At 41.4% G+C, this 19,839-nt stretch overlaps 3 protein-coding genes across 4 annotated transcripts in view; 2 read left to right on the top strand and 1 right to left on the bottom strand.

Annotated features, from left to right (window-relative positions):
• crybg1a (crystallin beta-gamma domain containing 1a) overlaps positions 1 to 910 on the top strand; it is a 45,679-nt gene extending 44,769 nt beyond the window's left edge. Inside the window, exon 23 of the mRNA XM_034575753.1 lies at positions 116 to 910. Within this exon, the coding sequence (XP_034431644.1) occupies positions 116 to 204 (89 nt within the window). The 3' untranslated portion in view covers positions 205 to 910. The remainder of the gene's footprint in view (positions 1 to 115) is intronic.
• Positions 662 to 11,706, bottom strand: rtn4ip1 (reticulon 4 interacting protein 1). Of its 2 annotated transcripts, XM_034575756.1 has the most exons (10): positions 11,635 to 11,688; positions 11,165 to 11,397; positions 9,565 to 9,716; positions 8,512 to 8,580; positions 7,780 to 7,904; positions 7,336 to 7,384; positions 6,119 to 6,255; positions 5,574 to 5,757; positions 2,322 to 2,414; positions 1,637 to 1,880 (listed from the first exon to the last, which is right to left on the bottom strand). In XM_034575756.1, the coding sequence occupies exons 2-10, from the start codon at positions 11,310 to 11,312 to the stop codon at positions 1,755 to 1,757; spliced, it is 1,083 nt and encodes a 360-aa protein (XP_034431647.1). In that variant the 5' UTR covers positions 11,313 to 11,397; positions 11,635 to 11,688; the 3' UTR covers positions 1,637 to 1,754. The 2 variants fall into 2 exon arrangements, with proteins under 2 accessions (XP_034431646.1, XP_034431647.1); XM_034575755.1 differs by having other exon boundaries at positions 662 to 1,880; positions 11,165 to 11,706.
• Positions 11,707 to 11,750: 44 nt separating this feature from the next.
• Positions 11,751 to 18,091, top strand: qrsl1 (glutaminyl-tRNA amidotransferase subunit QRSL1). The gene is given in 12 exon segments (XM_034575754.1): positions 11,751 to 11,894; positions 13,385 to 13,461; positions 13,463 to 13,542; positions 13,622 to 13,720; positions 13,804 to 13,900; positions 14,039 to 14,200; positions 14,330 to 14,505; positions 15,127 to 15,239; positions 15,659 to 15,851; positions 16,010 to 16,127; positions 16,854 to 17,059; positions 17,457 to 18,091. Coding segments are annotated over 12 exon segments (1,563 nt in total). The 5' UTR covers positions 11,751 to 11,870; the 3' UTR covers positions 17,675 to 18,091.
• Positions 18,092 to 19,839: the final 1,748 nt, after the last annotated feature.

Raw genomic sequence — 19,839 nt, forward strand, 5'->3', positions numbered from 1 at the left:
GACTCAGTCCTCATCCAGCAGCTTCATCTGCTGGTGTGTTGGGGAGGTGCATTTTATAAAACCTTTCTTACATGTTTCATCATGTAAAACATGTGTTTTACCGTCTCGGTTTCAGGTGGTCAACAATATGACAAGAACCAGGTGATCCTCAACACGTTTGATGAGAGAAAGCTGAACCAAAGATGGACCGTGGAGATGCTGTGAGAAGAGAGGCTCTGTGCTGCAGCTGCATCACAGGGGAACTGAGCCGTGTGATGCAGCTGCAGGGTGGGACCTCCTCTTATTGAGGAGTGCAACTATTGACTGGACCAATGTTCTTATATTATTAACTTTGAAAAAACAACATGCACTCATGAAGCAGCGGATGAAATAGTTTCCTCTTTTTCAGAATGAATGTGTAAATAATACGTTGCTCATTTTTGGCCTCTTGATTTTAAACACTGTACAATAACCAAAGACTCCATCATGGCCTGTGTGATAGAACTGCATGTAGTGAAAACTCCGCCCTGTTCCAATGCTGCAAACCTGTCTTTACTCTACGGTACCTTTCTACTGCATGGTTTCTCTGGTCTTATCGTGGACAAATCTGAATGTATGCTTCACACTGATGGCTGCAATATGAAGTCCGACGTGCCTACACTCCAAAGATGTCTTCTTTTTCTAATAACTGTGGATCAAAGAAGGTCTATTGTAAAGTTTTGATATATTTTTAGGATTTCATAGGTTTTACACTTTTTAAACCAACTGTTCTTTACTTCTTTAGGTTGTACATAAGCATCAAGTGTATAGATTAGAGTTTAAATGTCAAAGCAGGACTGCAATGATGATGCTGCCCACTGTTAATTGTAAATATGTGAATGTAAAAGAGGAAACTGTTACACATGAAAATAAAAAAAGTTTCTCTATGCTGCAACCTTTTTGAAAGAAGTGTTTTTCTTCAGCTTTTAAAAACCTGCTGCTACAGAAGAGTATTCTTTTCCCTTGAGAAAAAGAAATCTGAATTAACGAGAGCTCAAATTCCTGAGGTGTCTGCGAAAAGCCGACAAACTTGAACAATGCCATCTACAGCTGTAGAAAAAATTAAGAGACAGCTGTAAGATTGTTTATACTGTTTATAGTTACATGGTCAAATAAAGTAAATTTGTTCTTTTCTTCAAACTACTGACCAATTCTCCCAAAATTGTTAATTCAGAAAAGTTTTTCTTCCCCTAGTGAATGCACTCGCAAACTAGTTTGTTAAATATCTTGAGGAGTTGGACAGTCCAGCTGCCTTTGCTCCTGTGTACATAGGCACCATGACTTGCTTTTGTTGCCTTGTCCAGTTCCTGATGTGCACATGTACATCTCCTGTAGAGAGCATGACCTGGACCTCTGAGAATCGAGGCACAAAAACATGTTTGTGAGCACAGAACATTTTAACAACCAGGCAGTAGCACAGGCAGCTGCAAGAGAGGAAGTCAAAAAACACCTGCAAGCAGCCTCCGGAGGGCGCCGGTGCTCTCAGATTTGAATTCTGCTGGTGTGAATCGACTTGGGTCCCTAATAAAGTGCTCAGATGGTAATCATACACAGTAAAGCTACAAAACCCACAAGGGAACAGCAATAACTGTAGTGACCATGTTTACTGTTTATATACAGTATGTATGTTTGCAGCTGTGGATGCAACAACCCAGGACCTGAAGTTTTTTTTTCATTCACTGATTTCATCTGTTTCATAGTCGTTCAGAGGAAAGCACAGTGTCCAAGAGCCATCGCTATGAGTCATCGCCCTCGTTGATGACCTGGACTACAGTCTTTCCTCGGGCGTGACCCTTCTCCATCTTCTCCAGGGCCTGGGGCACCTGGGAAAATCTGAACGTTTCCTCCACCACAGGTCGGATCTGAGAAAGAGAGAGAGGGGGGGGGGGAATGCTGAGTTGACAGGTTTTTATTTTCAATATCTTCAGAGGATGTAAATTAGCTGAAGGCTTTTATAGCAGAATGTGAATATACCATCAGGCCAAATTCTCCACAGTCAGCGGAAATTTGAGTTAACAGACTATGGTGATGTTCTATATCTCAAACAAAGAAGAGCATGTTCAGATAAGGAGGGAGTCGTCTGCATAGAGATTAAGAAAAAGTGAACTCACTAAAATTTAATTTGGTGAGATGTAAAATACATTCATAATGTGACACATAGTCCTGGTGCTTTCGTGATTCCTTTTATGCAATTCACAGTCAATCATTTCTAATAATCACACAGACATAGCCTTTTTTATTTTAAATTCTGCTGTTTTAAATTCATCAGCAGTCAATCGGCAGTTAGAGAATAAACCCAGTACCTGTCCTGCATCCACCATTTCCCTAATTTCATCCAGTGCAGGGCCACTTGGTGCAAAGAATCCCCAACGGTAGTGAACTCCTTTAACGAGGTGCTGCGAGAACATGTAAAAACAGAAAAAGCAGGGAATTAAAAAATCCCGAATTACAATGTTTTTCACTGCAGGAACTTTCATTTTGATGATGTTAACTTGACAGTGTATGATCGGGTCTGACAAACAGTCTCAGTCACATCGCTAAACAAGAAATCATGCTACAGCCTTATTTCATATGACCAGTGGCTTCTTACCAGCAAATGTTAGAAGCCTCTACACAGATATTGTCATGTAACTGACTCTTCTCTCCAATTCACATCTTCCAGGATGCACACAGACACTAAGTGTGCTCTCTACAGCTGCTGTACATAAAATTATATTCGTCAGCAGAGACATTCAAACAGTCCCATGTGTGTCAGGTGCATGAGGGTGGAGACACACGCCCTTTTCCTTTAAGCCTTTAACAGCTGGGTCGGATTCATTGCAGCTCCCCAACTCCCAGAAAAAGGGACTTGACTCAGTCTTTTGTTATGTTTGACCTTTTGTGTGTGTGTGTGTGTGTGTGTGTGTGTGTGTGTGTGTGTGTGTGTGTGTGTGTGTGTGTGTGTGTGTGTGTGTGTGTGTGTGTGTGGGGATTACAAAGGAGTTACCTTACATGTTTCCTTCAGGCCTATGTAGAAATGAGGACAGTGCGATAACCGAGCCACCTGTGGGCGCTCTAGTTTTTCTTTTACTAACCGTACAGTGTGTTTTTGTGAGCAGACATGACGTGGTGGTACATGAAGGTGCACAGCAATTTTTTGGCTTCCTGTTTGGTAAACCCACAGAACCTCTCCTAATCTTTTTTACTCAAAGATGTCATCATTCTGCTGCTCCTCTATTGTCTTGAGAGAATCTCCAACCAATAGCTTGTCACTTCTGCCAGAAAACCCCAGTTATCAACACTGAAACAATGGAGCGACAGGAAATAGACACCTCCGCTGCATCAGTCTGAATGATCTCTCTCATTGTGGTTCTCATTGGATGGTGTGTGACCTTGTTTAAAAAACAAATAAATCAGCTAAGCCCTTCACACGTCAATTCAGGGAGTTGCAATGAATTTGAGCAGGAGGTATGTGGGCCACATGGCTGCTGATGCCATTTGCATGGAAACAGGAAACAGAATGAACAGTTCTATGGCGCCGCTAAGGCCTCACAGTACATGACACACTATCCTCTCTGGTTCCACTTTGTGAGGAGGACAGGGAGAACAGGTTAAGGGCTGGAAGAAGAGGGAGGAGAGACTGGAAGGTTTCTATACTGAAAGGGAAGTGGAGAAAGGGAGCGCCCACACAGGAGTAAAACTCCGTGCAGGCAGAGTTAGAGAAGAAGTGTCTCTGGGACTGTCTCCTTTTAATCCTCCCACTCTTATTTGTTAAGAGTTCATGAGGAATTTAAATCCAGCCATACTTCGGCAATCCAACTTGCAGGGTTTACGATAATTCACATGATCAGTGACATTAGTCCACAGCAACAACAAATTTTATAATTTGAGAGGTTTGGTCGAAGACTAGAACATCTCAATGTGTGTGTATGATGTGTCTGGGATGGTGGTAACATATCCATGTTTGAAGAACATGTGTAAAACACATACAGTGCCCTGCCCTGACTGACAATGGGAAAAACACAGAATAATGCCACCCTTGTGTTTTAACATTATAATGTGATAAAAAATGTTAGTAAATTATTCTTACAACAATGTAGAGTGATCTACTTAATAAAAATGCCAAAAATATGCCACTGACATAACCCTTCATTATTATTTAAATGTGAAGCAGACATGTGTCAGCATTCATCGGTCTCTCTCTCTCTCTGTTAAGCAATTTTGTTTATTATTTGGCCAATTAGCTGTTGATGTTGGGCGTGTGCAGTGTGTTTATCAGCTTTAATAGCTGATAACAGCTGCTGGTGAAAACAAGGCTGATAAAGTGGAGTTGCAGAAAATCTAAACAATGAGCTTAAAGATGCTTAAAACCCTGAGCAGAACTAAGGAAGAGGTCGGAGTCGGATGATAACTTGATCTTGACTAGAAATACTTTTTATGTTACTTTTGATTCACTTTGAAGATAAAATAATGACTGAGCAGCTTTAAAAAGCATTAGCTGTGGCTATTTAAACAAAACAATTATGTGTTTTGGCTGTTATTGGCTGAATACGAGCCAGCTTTATGAGCAAAGTTCAGTGGAAGAAGTTTTCCTCAGTACTTCCGGCACACTTTGTTTCAGGTGGAAATGTAAGAAGACAGTTTCCTTGCTACTTTGAAAATGTACAGAGCTGTCCTTAAGATCTTCTGTATGATTATATGTTGGTATTATTGGTATTATACAGCTATAATGGCAATTATTATAATCCTACAGGACCTTGATTAAAAAAGGAGACATGTTTGGCTTGAGGTGAAACAAGCAAGAAGGAAGCAGAGTTGTTCACTTTTCTTCTCACCACTGTAAACCACAATGAGACATATTCTAGTCAGTTTACCTCGACGATTTTGTGGTTAAGACTTAGGTGGAAAAAAGTATTGATGGTAATGCACAGCTGTGACACACACACACACACACACACACACACACACACACACACACACACACACACACACACACACACACACACACACACACACACACACACACACACACACACACACACACACACACACACACACACACACCACAGATGCACTGCAAGCTCTGCTCCCCTTGGCTGTTCACCACAGTCAACACAGCGATGGCATGACAGGATACAACTAGCAGGCGTGGGTGTGTGTGTATGTGTATGTGTATGTGTGAGTGAGTGAGTGAGTGAGTGAGAGAGAGAGAGAGAGATAATGGATAATATTATATATTGTCCTGACCTGTACCTGAATGAATGAAGAAAGATGTGTATGACGTAGCATGTTCACACTACAAACACGCTGTAACCATAGCAACTGGAAAGATATAATTGTATCTTTCCCCTCACTTAAGAAAGACAATGACTGGGGGCTTTTTTACACACAGTTCACCTCGGTGCAGGTATTCTGACCGGAGTCAGGCAGGTTAACTGAGCAGCATAAAGAGGAAATCCGAGAAGCACGTTCATCATTTCAACTCCAGCTCTGGACTTAATGGTGAGTATTTCATTCAACGTTAAACATGTACAGTAATGAACCAAACTGCCTCGGTGTTTTCCTGCCATGGATACCTTGAGGGCCTTGGTGGCCACGGTAGCAGCAGTCTGCATCATGCCATCAGCAATGCCCAGCAAGTCGGTGTTCTGGAGGAACGGTGTCACAAGTGTGACATACTTGGCGCCGCTCCAGGGCTTAAGCAGATCCAACGCCCAACGCTCCGTGTCCCCACCGACATTATCCAGGATCAGGTTGAATCTGGAGGTGAAGAGGGGGGAAGAGGGGGGGGGGGGGGGGGGCGAGGGTGAAAACAACAGACGACACAAGCGAAGATACGCAAGTGTGGCGTGATCATGAATTAAAGTAAACGAGGAGAAGATGTAGGTGAGGAACGATGAGGACACTTGAACAGACCTGAAGAGAGAGAGATACACTCTGAATGTGATTAAGTTCATTAGAAAATTAAAGGGCTCAGGTTTCCCACACTAATGAGCCTACTACAGCTTGGGAGACAGGGTTGCCGTGACGACAAGGGCAAGCTAGTATAGACACCAACTCCAATTAAATACCAACATGAATGAAAAACCCCTGTAGACGTGTTTGTGTGTGATTCTCTCACTTCTCCAGGGCACTGAGCGGCACCTCGACAGGTCCAGCTGTGTAGTCCACCACGTGGTCCGCCCCCAGCCCCCTTACAAGCCGCTCGGCATCCTGGGAGCAGGTAACAGTCACATGGGCCCCCCACGCCTTCAGCATCTGGACACACAGCGATAGTCCTATCATCCAATATGAGCATATTAATGAAATTTGTGTAATTTATGTTGTAAGAAGACAGCACATGTACAGTATATCTGGGTTATTGTGGGCGGCTGAATGTGATTACATCTGTGTAATGTGAGCAGTTTTACTCAGGTCACAGAGAGAGGTGACCTGAATGTTAGTTTTATGTCATGATCAGTGTTCTTGCTTTGTACCTCCACCAAGGAGAACATATTTTCATTTGTTTCTTTGTCCAAATTTTGGTGCGGATTTGGATCAGAGGGCAGATAAAGGAGATTTTTTTCGCCATTTTTCTTGATTTCTCAGAGAATGATTCATGGATCCTTCATCCATTGTCTTCCACTTATCCAAGCCCGGATCGCAGAGGTAGCTGGCTAAGTAGAGTATCCCAGACGTCCCTGTCCCTAGCCACACTTTCCACTAACTTCCTGGGGGATCCCGTGGTGTTCCCAGGTCAGATGGGATATGTGGTCCCTACAGCGAGTTCTGGGTCTTCCCCGGGATCTCCTCCTCCTGCCTGGTAAACCTCCAGAACCACGTCAACTGTTCCTTTTCAACATGAAGGACCAGCGGTTCTACTCCGAGCACACTCCAGATGTCTGAACTCATCACTCTATCTCTAAGCCGTTACATCACACTGAGCTCTTGACCATAGGTGAGCGTTAAAACATAGATCAACAGGTAAATCCAAAGCTTTGCCTTGTGGATCAGCTCCTTCTTCACCACAATGGTCCGGTACAACCCTCATTACTGCCGACGCCGCATGGATCAGGCATTTTAGGGGACTGATATTTGTGAGCGTGTATAATTTGGTGCAGATCCAAATAAAAATCCATATCTGGTTCATTGAAATGTAGTTTCATTGAACTGTTTCGTGGGGGAATGTGCTCTCTCTAAGTGTCCTTCTAGTTTTCATACTGCTCTCACTGAGAATAGGTGAACATATTCATTTTCGTATGTAAAGCAGGTCACTTTAGCCTGATGCACCTACAAAAACATCCCATAATAATAACGTAAATGCTGCTTGGCCTTCATCATCCACCTCTTCATCCATACCTGTATAGCGAAGGTTCCCACGCCCCCAGATCCTCCGAGGATCAAAATCCTGTGGGTTAGAGGAGAAGCAGACGTGTTGAATAAAAAACTGTGTCAACAGTGTTTTTCAAATTATGGATGCACAGACTCTCCCTCATTAGGATTCATGTCAGATGTAGTAGCATGTCAGGTCCGTGGTGGTGTGAGGGAGTGTTTGAGCTGCTGCCAGAGAAGCAGAGAACATCACCCGGAGGCTCATTACAGAGAGGGCCAACAAGGGCTAAGCTGAGACGGAGCGATGAGTGAAATAATCGACTAGATCAAAGACAAGGAGCCTCTCTGGGGTGGAGAGGGATTAACAACAAGTGGAATGTGTGTGTGTGTGTGTGTGTGTGTGTGTGTGTGTGTGTGTGTGTGTGTGTGTGTGTGTGTGTGTGTGTGTGTGTGGCAGCGTTTATCACTCACCGCTTCTTGGCACAGTTGTCCTTACTGAGACCACCGGTGTTGACCAGTGCTGACCAGGCGGTGGTTGCCACATATGGAATGGCTGCTGCCTCTGGGTGGCTCAGTGACTTTGGTTTGTGGGACACCTGCGCACAACACACATTTATAAGAATGGCATTTATCATAAGATCAGCACCTTTCCAAAATAACCCCTGCGTCAGCTATAGCTCATCTTGACGTACTTAATAAGTTGTTGGGCAGCTTGCAGGTCAGGTCTTTTAATTTTAGAAAGAAAAAACAAGCGTGTCACTGAGACAAGCCACAATCTACAAGGAGGAAACTGAAAACATTGAACTGATCATTTCCACAAAGACACGAGCAAAACTATGACACTTACTGGAAAATTCACAGGAAAAGTAATGTAATGTGAGCTCAAAGTGTTTTTAATACCTTCTACTAAACATACCTGCCAGTACAATAATTTATCTGAATGTGATCTTTTTAGGAGTATTTATAGTCATTTTTTGTAGGAATATATATATGTTTATAGAAAATTGTATATTTCTGGGAATTTGTATCGGAATTTTAATATATTTATAGGGATTTTTCTTTTGGTGAATTCCCTTTTTGTCTGTGTGTCAATGCACATCTGCACTGCTGAAAACAATCTAATACTCTATACAATGACAATAAATGGCATCCATCCATCCACCCACCCACCCACCCAGTATGAGTCCATGATCAGAACAATACCTCATTGGCACTTAGCACCACAAACTCCGCCAAGCTGCCCTGTTTCCATGGTGGGATCGCTGCCCAAACCTGGAGGAGACACACAACAACACAAAACTCATTTACCAAACATATAATGATGATGAGATAAAGTAATATATTCAATTCTCTTCATCACAGTATGAGTCACTCATTGGCCAGCAAACATGTGGTTAGAAAAGCACAATACGATGACAGGAAGTGCTAAAACTGGTCTACTTAAAACCCCAGTTTACCTTCACACTAAAAGTGTGACAGTACACCATGGTTTTTTAAAAATATTATTAATTTAAATCATATCTGAGATGGAAACTTGTTGTAAAACACTGAAATAAAAGTGACTGAATAGGTGAATAATAATGGTATTTATGTAAATAATTACAAAGGAACTGTGAGGTGACTGAGGAAAGCTGAGGAGGATTTATTATCAATGAATACAAATAATAACAAATAACAATAATAATAATAACTTTATGTGTATAGCACTTTCCAATAAAGTATCTGAGTGCTTTACAGAGTAAAATGAAACAGTGCCCACAGTCAAGATAAAAACAGAAAAACATGAAAAAAGGACATAGTCAAGATAAAAACAGCAGAACATATGGAAAAACAACATCTAAGATCAGTTAATCTGCTTATTGTTTGTTCATCATTATTATCTCATAATTAAATTATTTAAGCTCTTCACTTTGGTGCACTGATATTATCCAAGATCAGCTTCTGTTTCTCAGCCAAGTGAAGCTGTAACAAAACGCACTGTGACCAGGTCATAAGATGCACTGTAGTGATGATGATGCAGGATTTACTGGAGTCTGTAAATAATCTTCAGACTATTTTTTCACAAACTATAATCTGAAAGAATCATCTCAGAACCAATTCACATCCTCCACTGTTAAAATAAGTGGATCTTTTTTGTGTGTAAATCTTGTAGATGAACGTGTGATGGATGATTCTAATCTCATTTTATTTTATCTTGTTATCTTCCCTCAGTGAGTGGTAACTGAGGCTGCATCTCTGCGGTTTGCTTCACTGTACCTCGTCCCTTTCACTGAAGTACTTCACATCCAAGCCACACTCCATGATGACCCCCGACACGTCCCTCCCCAGGGTGAGAGGGAACTCGCTGCCCGACTGCTTGATATTCAGAGGGTCCCTCTTCATAGAGAGTGTAGCGGCACCATAGCCCCCTGAGAGGGAGAGAGTTAGTAATTAGAGCTTATACAGTACAGTTAAAGATGAGAAAAGGGAAGGTGGTTATAGGAGATTATTTGCTGTAACAAAAATGTTTATATAAAAATTGATTGATTAAAATTGGTAATTGATTAATTGTTTGATCGACATCAGTTGATCAAACAATTAATCGACAAGAGTGAAAAATAACAAGAGTGAAAAATAACCATTTATACTTGCTAAAGCTAGGTGTTGTTTTAAGTGAAATTTGGGAAACTACCTTTGGTCATTCAATTGAACAAAAATGGCCTCAATAGAATAGAATACAATAGAATAGAAAAGACACCATTTATTGTCATTGTATAAAAGAAAGCATTACAGTGAAATTAGAGGGGCTACTTCTGACAAAGAATTTATAAAATAAACAAGTCTAAACCTCGAATAAAGGCTTTTTTTTGTTGTTTTCTAAGTACATTTAATTTCACATTGTAAACTTGTTCTAAGTTTGAGCTGAAAACACAAGGCTGCATTACCAACCAGGCAAGTGGGACTCAGACTACCAGGAGCCCCAATTGTTTCAGTTTCACAAAAAAAAAAAGAATTTGGGGTAATTTGATTAATCAAACAGTTTCTTCTTAAAGTGGATATTATTAACAAATGACCTAAAGACAGGTCCCACTGAATCAAAGATGAATAAAGGGGTTTATGACCTTTAGTTTGACATGAGATATGATTTTGAAACAATAAGGTTGTTTACATGTTCATTGTCTGAGCGTGGACATTTTTTTGTGCTTATTTGTTTTGTGCATACAGTTTGGTGGCCAAATGTTGTGTAATATGCGAGAGCATGATGTGGGGGTTTCCCACCACAACGTTCGGATTTAAGTTGTCATATTCATGTTAGTCACTAATTGTTTGCACCAAAAATGAAATGAATGTAGGGACAAAATAACGCCCACGTGTGAAACTTGCATTTTCATGAAACAACCTCAAAAACTGTCACTGCTGTTGGCCCACTCTGTCCTCCCCCACACTCTTGCACTATTTCCTTGAAGAGCACAGTGTGGTGTAACGAGCCCTGGCTGTGTGGGAGAGGATGCTGAAGTCCTATGAACTATTTCAAATAAACTGAAAAGCGGCAGAAACATCAGTCTAACGGCCTCTGACTGAGTAGGAGTCAGAGGGAAAAAAGACTTTAATCAAGGTGCATGTTCGTTTCTAAACCTGGATATACAATCTGGGCTGGGAGATGAAACAATGTGAATAATTATCTCAATATACTTCAACCCTTCATCAATAGCAATATAACAGAAGTCTAATATATATCCATGTAATGCCAAGATAATATAACACATAACTGATCCACCTAAGATTTGTAAAAATGTTTTGCTTTTGTCACATGTCATAAGTGGATATTAAATCATGTGTTCACCTCAGCTGCAGGTGTAACCGTGACGTCACTCACCCCTCATGCTGACGTCCAGTGGGTTCAGTCCTGCCGCACACACTTTGACGATGACCTCGTTGGGGTAGTTGATGACGGGGAAACTGGCGTTTTTAGTGAACCGTAGAACATCATTGCCTCCATATTGGTCAATGACCCAGGCTGGCATGATGTTCCTGCGTGTGCTGGAGGTGGTGAGCGACCTGCTGAGCCTGGGAACAGCTGGTGATCTACCGAGACGACACAACCACCACCTGCACACGCAGTGTCCGACAGAAGCCATCTTTACACTCTTAAAGGTCTGGACACTGTCGAATAAATGGGTGCGACAGTAAATCAGCAACACACCACCGAACAGTGCAGCAAGCAGCTGAATTAAACTCTTATGAGTTCGTTATAAGCCCACTTCTGCCTTCTGACTATAAACATTTTCTTCTAGTGCAAACAGGTCTTAATATTCCTTCACATAGCTGCAGTAATACGTCTATAACCATTTCAAAAACAACGTCCTCTTCCGTAAAATGCTTCTTCCTCGACCGGCGCCTCGGTCACCGCTCAGCGTCTCCAGCCAATCAGAGCGCGCCTTACTCCACAGCTGTCCAATCAAAGCCAGCGCTGCTGGACGGTGGACCGCCAAAACAAACATGGCGGATTCCTGCTGTCACTTCTGCACGCGACTGAAGGTTGTTGTTAAATTTTGAGGCTTAACAGCAGAAACAGTGTCAACATGCTCAGCCTGACAATAAAGCAGGTAGTAGAGTTGTTCTCTGAGCTCAGCTTCTCCATGTTTGTTGTTTGTGTTGGATTTCAGCTCAACACTGTATCTTTTACAACTAGCTTCGGTTTCATTATAGCTTTAGAATCTTATTACTGGACTACATACTTTATTTATGGAAACTCTATTACACAGTTAAATGCATGTAGAACCAATACAGCTAACAAACTGTGTAATTATGAACTGCAGTATTTCCATGTGTCGTTAGCCTTAAAATGATGCCTGTCTGTGCTGTGACACAATTTCATTTCATTGTGGCGGAAGCATTGCAAAGACCTTTAATCTAAATACCAATGATACCGTTTAGTTTAAAAAAAAAAAAAAAAAAAACGTGTTAACAGACCAGCTTTAAAAAGGTAGTGTAGGTTTAGCCGTGATGCAGAATGTCACCATTCAGTGTTGTATTTGTCATTATGACTCAACATGTAATATTTTAATATGATTGTGGAGGTGGGTGCAATACAATTGTCATCAGTAGCAACATAAACAAAGTTCTATATATATATCCCACAGTGAGGAGGTTTAACGCATAATTGATCTTCGTCAGATTTTAGATCAAAAGTTTTTCCCTTTGTCTTTGTCATTATCTGTCATAAAGAAGAGTTTAAAACCACAACCTTCACTAAAAAATAAGACTTTAACCGAAAAAAGGACATTTATCATAATATTATCATATCCTTATCCATTGATATATACTTTGTTTTATCCAGCCTACTTCAGTGTTATAGTTGTCATTATGTACTGATGTGTCAACATGTAGGCTGCATTTTTAACGTCATCAGGGAGAATGTCGGGCAGTTAAATATGTATCAAGAGATCATCATTTTAATCTCACTATTTTTGTAAAATCTTCACCTGTGAACGAATTCACAACTAACAGTCTAATAAATCCAGTGGAGTAAAGTACAACAGAATAGTACTAAAATACAGCATCAGGCTTTTTTCATGTTACACATTTTGACAAAGGTGTAAATAATGAAACATATTGTTGGCTGAATTCTATTTATCTGCTTCAGTTTCGGGTTGTTGTTTATCGTGCAAGCTGGCTCTCTCGTCACACTGCTATGGCATCTGGACAATGAATAGAATAGATATTATTATACCATTTAATTCAGGGCGAATATAGTAATAAGTCGGTATGTCCATCCATCCATAATCATTTCATTTCTGGATAAAACTTTTTTTAAAATAATATTTCATAATTATGTTAAGGTATTTTAGTGGTGCCTTTTGATATTATAGGGTTTCTTGAGAGAATATTGACAGCAGCATTAAAACTGTGATGGCAGCAAATGATCTGCTCCTTTTATGTGGGTGCCGGAGGGGAATATGTCAGCTTCCGAGGATTCTTATTGTATTAATAACATCTGTTCTTTTCTACTAGGGTTCTATGTCTGCTTTGAAAAATCCCTTTGGAGTAAATGAAGTTAGTCACATTCCACTTCTGGTGTTTCATTGCTCTCCAGGTGTCTTTGGCGCTCAGGGAGGGAAGGATCTCCCCGACAGAGCTGTGTAGAAGGTGTCTGAACCGCATCAAGAAACTAACATCTCAATGCTTACATCACCGTGACAGAGGAGCTGGCACTGAAGCAGGCTCAAGAAGCAGAAACCAGACTGCTGCAAGGTGCGGACACATGGGTGTTCATTTTATTCTGTCTTGAGTGGAGTCATAAGTGTTACAGTCTGAACTTGTCACCCATCAGGTGCCCCCAAAGGTCCTCTGGATGGAATCCCCTTTGCAGTCAAAGATAACTACTGCACAGAGAATATCAGGACCACATGTGCTTCCAGGATGCTCAGAGGTAAATTAATATGAGTTGCCCCATCTTATATTTACCAGCTAATGTAATCCAGTAATGATAACCTGCCTCTATTTTTGCTACAGACTACACTCCTCCATACACTGCTACAGTCGTCCAGAAGCTCATAGACCAAGGGGCTGTTCTGGTGGGGAAGACAAACATGGATGAGTTTGCAATGGGGTAAGGCCGTAGTTTTATTATTTTACTAACAGCTACTTACAAATCCCAGTATATGTTCTTTATTGCTTGAGAAAAGCTGTTACAGGCGTTAAAACCTGCAGAAAGAGAAACTTATCTATATATTTATTTATCTCAAAGTTCAGGGAGTACCGACGGGGTTTGGGGTCCAGTGAGGAACCCTTGGAGCTACGCGGCTCCCTACAGAGAGCAGACAGGGGCGTCACCGGACTCTGACTGGGTCATAACTGGAGGAAGTTCAGGAGGAAGTGCTGCGGCTGTGGCCTCACTCTCCAGCTACCTGTGAGGGAACAGAACCATGTTCACTGGTTCGGCAAAACTGTTTAAAAAATATATAAACACAGACGTAAAGATTTGATTCAAATTAGTGTTTTCAATCGTAAATGAGGTGTTTTGGTGATTACTTCGCAGAGCTCTGGGTTCAGACACAGGTGGTTCTAATCGTCATCCTGGAGCATTTTGTGGCCTTGTGGCCCTAAAGCCGACCTACGGTCTGCTGTCCAGGCACGGTCTGATCCCTCTGGTCAACTCCATGGACGTCCCCGGCATTATGACACGCAGCGTCAGTGATGCAGCCGTTGTCCTAGGTAGGACAACTTTTCATCTGTGCAGCATCAGTGCACAGATATAAGCAGTCTATGCTTACTGACACCGTTCAAACCCTGGTATTAACACCAATCCTGAGTGATTCGATCACACGTGGTCAGCTGTAAGAGCAAATGTGTCCTGAATACATCCTTAGTTCTCATCACACAGACCACATTCAGAGGTGTTCTGGGACACAGTCTTTTAACAATGTGAATGCCAATGTGTCCTGGGCCACATATGAAGGACCAGCTGTCATCATGCTCCTGGTTTTGCAATAATCGAGCAGTTACACACCAATAGATACAGCAGTGTGCCACAAAGGCTAGCAGGCAAACATTAGTATTTTCATTGCACACTTGAAAATGTTAAAAAGGAAATTTGCAAATCTTTCATTCGGAAAACAAAATACATTTCACTATGTTTGTTTGATCTTAAAGATACACACACCGCATTTTGGTGAAAAACACAGACACTGAACATTACTTTTCTACACAGGGCACCTTTTATATCTGTCTGAGAATATGTGTCATGAATAAATCAGTATAGCTGCTCATATGAGATACAGTACTTTCTTTTAATAGTTGACCTTATCTGGGATTTTTTTTTGAAATGTTGCACAGGTATCCTCCAAGGCCTTGATATTAGAGACTCAACAACAATCCCTCCCCCATCATCCCTGGCCGAGCTGCCTGAAGACTTTGACGTGAAGAACATCTGTGTCGGTATCCCTAAAGTGAGTTGGGCTCTGGCGCGAAGCTTCGATCTCTTGTCTGTATTATCTCAGCATCACTGGCAACAAATACTCCTCACACATTCAAAGTGGAGCAGTCAGAGGGAACTTAAATCCTCATTCTACCAGGGGGAAAAAATCCAGGAAGTAAAATACTGATTTAGATACACAGAGAAAGACCACATGAAAAACAAAAACAAAAAACTGTGGAAGAAAACATCTTTCACAGTATACATTTTTAATGAAAAAGAGCTGTTGATAGTATGAAATCCAGGGTTTTTTAACTGACGTATGTGTCACAAAGATAAATTCCTTGTACAGTATATTACAGTATGGTGTTTACAATTAAGAAGATTGAAACATTTTTAATTGCCGTTATGAACTCAGTTGCATAAAGCTCCTTGTCTTCCTTGTCTTGTCAGGAGTACCACGCCCCGGGGCTGTCTGAGGAGACTGTAGCTCAGTGGAGTCGAGTTGCTGACATGTTTGAGAGAGCAGGGGCGAAGGTGGAGCAAGTCTCGCTCCCCCACACCCAGTACTCCATTGTGTGCTACCACGTCCTGTGCTGCGCGGAAGTGGCGTCTAACATGGCCCGTTTTGACGGCCTTGAATATGGTATGAAACCGGCCTCCAATATGGTCGATTTGTGGTGAGAAGCAATTTGCGGTGTGTCAAACATCACGAGTTAGATTACACCAAATCCTATGTGTTGGCAACATGTCACAAGATGGTGATGAAGCTAATGTTATTGATTTCTGTCCCTCCTCTGTCAGGCCACCGTAGTGAGGTGAACAGCTCAACAGAGGCCATGTACGCGTCAACCCGACATGAGGGCTTCAACGACGTGGTGAGAGGGAGGATTCTTTCTGGGAACTACTTCCTGCTTAAACAGTGAGACAAACACACTGAACCCTCTCACACCATCGTTCTTCACTTACCTCTGACTGTATAGAGCCTAATAGAGATCACCCCCTTTTAAACAGCTCTCGTTCTGAAAGTAAATTTCCATTCACGTTTCAGAAAATCTGTTTTAAGTCTTCAACCAGGCCAACAGCTACCAGATGAATCCAGACCATAAAACATTTGATTCTGGGGGAAAAAAATATTGGAAAGGCAAAAGTGCAAGACTGTTAACAGAATTATTTTAAGAGTGAAGGAAATGCGCATCCCATAAACCATTACGAATGATCCCTTTCCAATGACCTCCAGTGCTTCTTCTTGAATTTGACCTTGTTGTGGTGACTTTAGAAAGGGCAATCATGGTTAATCTGTGGTAAACATAATGTAACGATCCAATCGTAGCCGATATGATTTTATCTTGAAGTAGTGGTAAACTTTTCCATGGTAACAGCGAGCACCACCAATCACAGACATTGCTATTACACCTGAGAATTGTGGGAAGTTTCTATAGCCGTCAGCGTGGGACTTCATCTCTTTGACCTTTTCTCTACCCTCAGATCTCTGTCATCATGAGACTCCACAACTAGAGTGGAGCACTTTTGGTTATTTAAGTTGTATTTCTAAATTTAGGGGGGCATAAATATTGTGTGGTGATGCTGTAATATTTCAAAAACGTCCAGGATGAACTGATTGACACGATCAGTCTGATTTTTCCAGGAGCTACCAGCACTACTATGTAAAGGCCCAGAAAGTCCGCCGGCTGATAGCGGATGATTTCAAGCGTGTGTTCAGCTCAGGTGTTGACGTGCTGCTGACACCCACCACTCTGACCGATGCAGCCCGGTACTCGGACTTCACGCAGGAAGACAACCAAACACGCAGCACACAGGAAGATGTCTTCACCCAACCGGCCAACATGGCAGGTACTGAGACAAAACCAAAACTTAAGGCAGAACGTGAAGCATTGTTCATGCATTTGTAGAAAGTTTGGGAGGATTCATTCATTAACTTGTATTCTGTACGCAGGGATAAACATACACACAGTCACAAATGTAACTGAAAACATGTCCTCTAATAGGATTTAAGTATAATTACTACTTCTTTGCTGATCAAAGGCAGTTCTCTGAAGGCACCAATCGCAACATTCAACATTCAACCTCAACACTTCCTAATTTCAGCTCAGATTAAGGTGTAATCCAGTGTGTTTGCATTCAATTAAACCTTGTCCTGTCCAATCCTAACCTCTAACTAACCTTAACATCTTAATCATTGTCTTCCCATGAACGATCTTTTGTCTTCCGTCCCTCTTCTTTACCCCAGGTCTTCCAGCTGTGTCACTGCCAATTGCATTGTCAAGACGAGGGCTTCCCATTGGTTTGCAGCTCATCGGCCCCGCCGTCCAAGACATGAAGCTGCTCAGTGTCGCCCAATGGATCGAGCAAAGGGTTGGGTTTCCCTCCATCAGTGACCATGGAGACTCCAGCAAGAGCAGCATTGACACAAGAAGGACTGACAGGGAACAAACTTCAGCTGCATAACTTTAACTGAGGACGCAAAGAACCAACTGTTGACCAAGTCACTAGGTACAGGCACACCATGACCTAACAGTGTGACCGTTATGGACATTCTTTGCTTCTGTGATGTCTTTTTAGGACGTTTTCAGTAGGGTAATCTCCCTCGATCACATGCTACAGTAGCTTGAGGTTTTCTTGATGGAATTAAAATAATTACAGCACATGAAAACCTCATTATTGAACAATATACATCATATGTCAGGTGGAGGGATGTGGTGTTCAAATGCTGCTGTATCTGTTGTCTGAAGGTGCAACGGTTATATACTTTGATGGAGCGGTACTTATCAAAAGTGTGTATGTTTCATTGTATGTTGGTGATGTTATTACACCTGATCTCGGCTTTTATTGTCAAAAGTCTAAGAAAACAATTTTAAGCGAAATCGATTCTTTCAATTTTTTTGGTTTCATTCAGCTCCCTTCCTTATTTTCATCGACATGAACCTTGAGGAGATTACAACCACCTCAAGTGAAGATGCACGGTTCAGATTGGACTCTGTGACTTTTCAGGTTATCCATCCATCCAATTCTTGTGAACCATTATCTCAGAAATGCCGTGAGGGAATTTCTACAAAAGACCTTGTCCTCGATTTCCTCCTCAAACTCTTCCAAACAGTCAAAGTGATCCTGTTTAAGAATGTAATGAATAAGCGTCTTCTTTTTCAAAATAAAATGAAACAGAGGTGAACCAAAAACCTCAAAGTGTTGACATCCAACGCCATCAAAACAACACAACTAGCTCAATTTGCCTGAATTCATGTGATACAGTCTAAACATTTTGACTAGTCTTATTGACCGAGCTTTACTGTACAAGTTGTATTCATCCTCTTACACACACATTCATACAGTGCTTCTAAATGCAGCACCTTTTCTATCACACACCATTCATACACTGTTTGAACAGCCGTCAGAGGCAATAAGGGGTTCAAGGACACTTCAGAATTCAAACTGGAGGAGATGCCAGGTATCAAACTGCGACCATTTAATGGTATTTAACCTGTGCTGCATTTTCAGAAGATAAAGGCTCGTTTTAATTTACAAAGCAAAGAGAGCAACAAAGAGACAGATGGCCGATGGACACAGGTGTCCACTAGATGTGTCCACTGGAGGGCACAGTTCAACTGTGTTAGGGAAAACATGTTGCCTCCTTCCCTTTTTGACCTCTTGTCAGTCTCTATGTCACAAGTCTAGACTTTGACTCAAACTTCTCTCTCCAATCCAGTTTGACAAACTGTTCAGCCATTCAAGTTATATAAACGTAAAGACATATTTCCTCTGCAGGTTTAGTAAGTCTGAGAAGAAGGGAACAAAAGGCTGTTTCCACTGCGTTGAGATGAGTAACAACTTGCCATGACCAAACACCAGCCGACTCTTCAAACCATTTGGGCTCGACTAGATACTTTCCCTGACATACAGCATCAGTGTCGATCCACATTAAAAGGCTGGAGTCAACTCAAGTGAAATTTATCCAGTCAGCCAATTACAGTTCTGGAAACTGGCCTAAAGTAGTGCCCATTATAACCTGCTCTCAGCTGACTCCTGTACAACATAATCCTGACCACTTTCCCCTGCAGGAGGGAATCTATACTTGATCCTTGTACTTAATTAATCCCAATACAAGTTTTCTTTTTAAGTTCACAAGTGTAAAGTGTACTATATTATTTATTAAATCCAATGAGTTTAAATGAATGTCGTGCTGTTTTTTGCTCCCTGTATGCTAAAGCACAGACCTTCAAAATAGTTAGCATGTTATAAATGCTGACCATTTGTTGAGTTGATACTGAAGCAGCTTTATTTACATGACTTACTCACAAAACCATTAAATACTATTCACCTACGCTGCGTTTTTCTTGTAATACATACATTGCATTTCAATATAGTGGGTTGTCTTTAACAAAATTGCAGTAGTCATAACTTCCTTCTGTATTCTAGGTAAATTCTAGGTCAATCTAAGTAAATTATTTAAATATTAAATTATAAATATAATTTTTAAAGATCTAATCAGGCTGGTTTAATAAAAAATAAAAACATTAGCAGATTTGATCCTTACAATGTAAATTTGGCTGACGCTCTTGCTCTTCGGTAACAAAGAAAGCCATATCACTGGTCAGCGTCGCTACATGAAGAAAACG

Source organism: Hippoglossus hippoglossus, chromosome 22 (assembly GCF_009819705.1).
Source record: "Hippoglossus hippoglossus isolate fHipHip1 chromosome 22, fHipHip1.pri, whole genome shotgun sequence".
Taxonomy (NCBI): Eukaryota; Metazoa; Chordata; class Actinopteri; order Pleuronectiformes; family Pleuronectidae; genus Hippoglossus; species Hippoglossus hippoglossus.

What these genes read in the sequence shown, in the direction of transcription:
- rtn4ip1 (XM_034575755.1), bottom strand. Translation starts at nt 11,426, where the DNA reads ATGGCTTCTGTCGGACACTGCGTGTGCAGGTGGTGGTTGTGTCGTCTC. An exon ending in ACTGGACGTCAGCATGAGGG is followed by an intron (nt 9,717 to 11,164) that starts GTGAGTGACGTC and finishes TCTCCCTCTCAG; the next exon opens with GGGGCTATGGTGCCGCTACA. An exon ending in TGGCCACCAAGGCCCTCAAG is followed by an intron (nt 2,415 to 5,573) that starts GTATCCATGGCA and finishes ATGTTCTCGCAG; the next exon opens with CACCTCGTTAAAGGAGTTCA.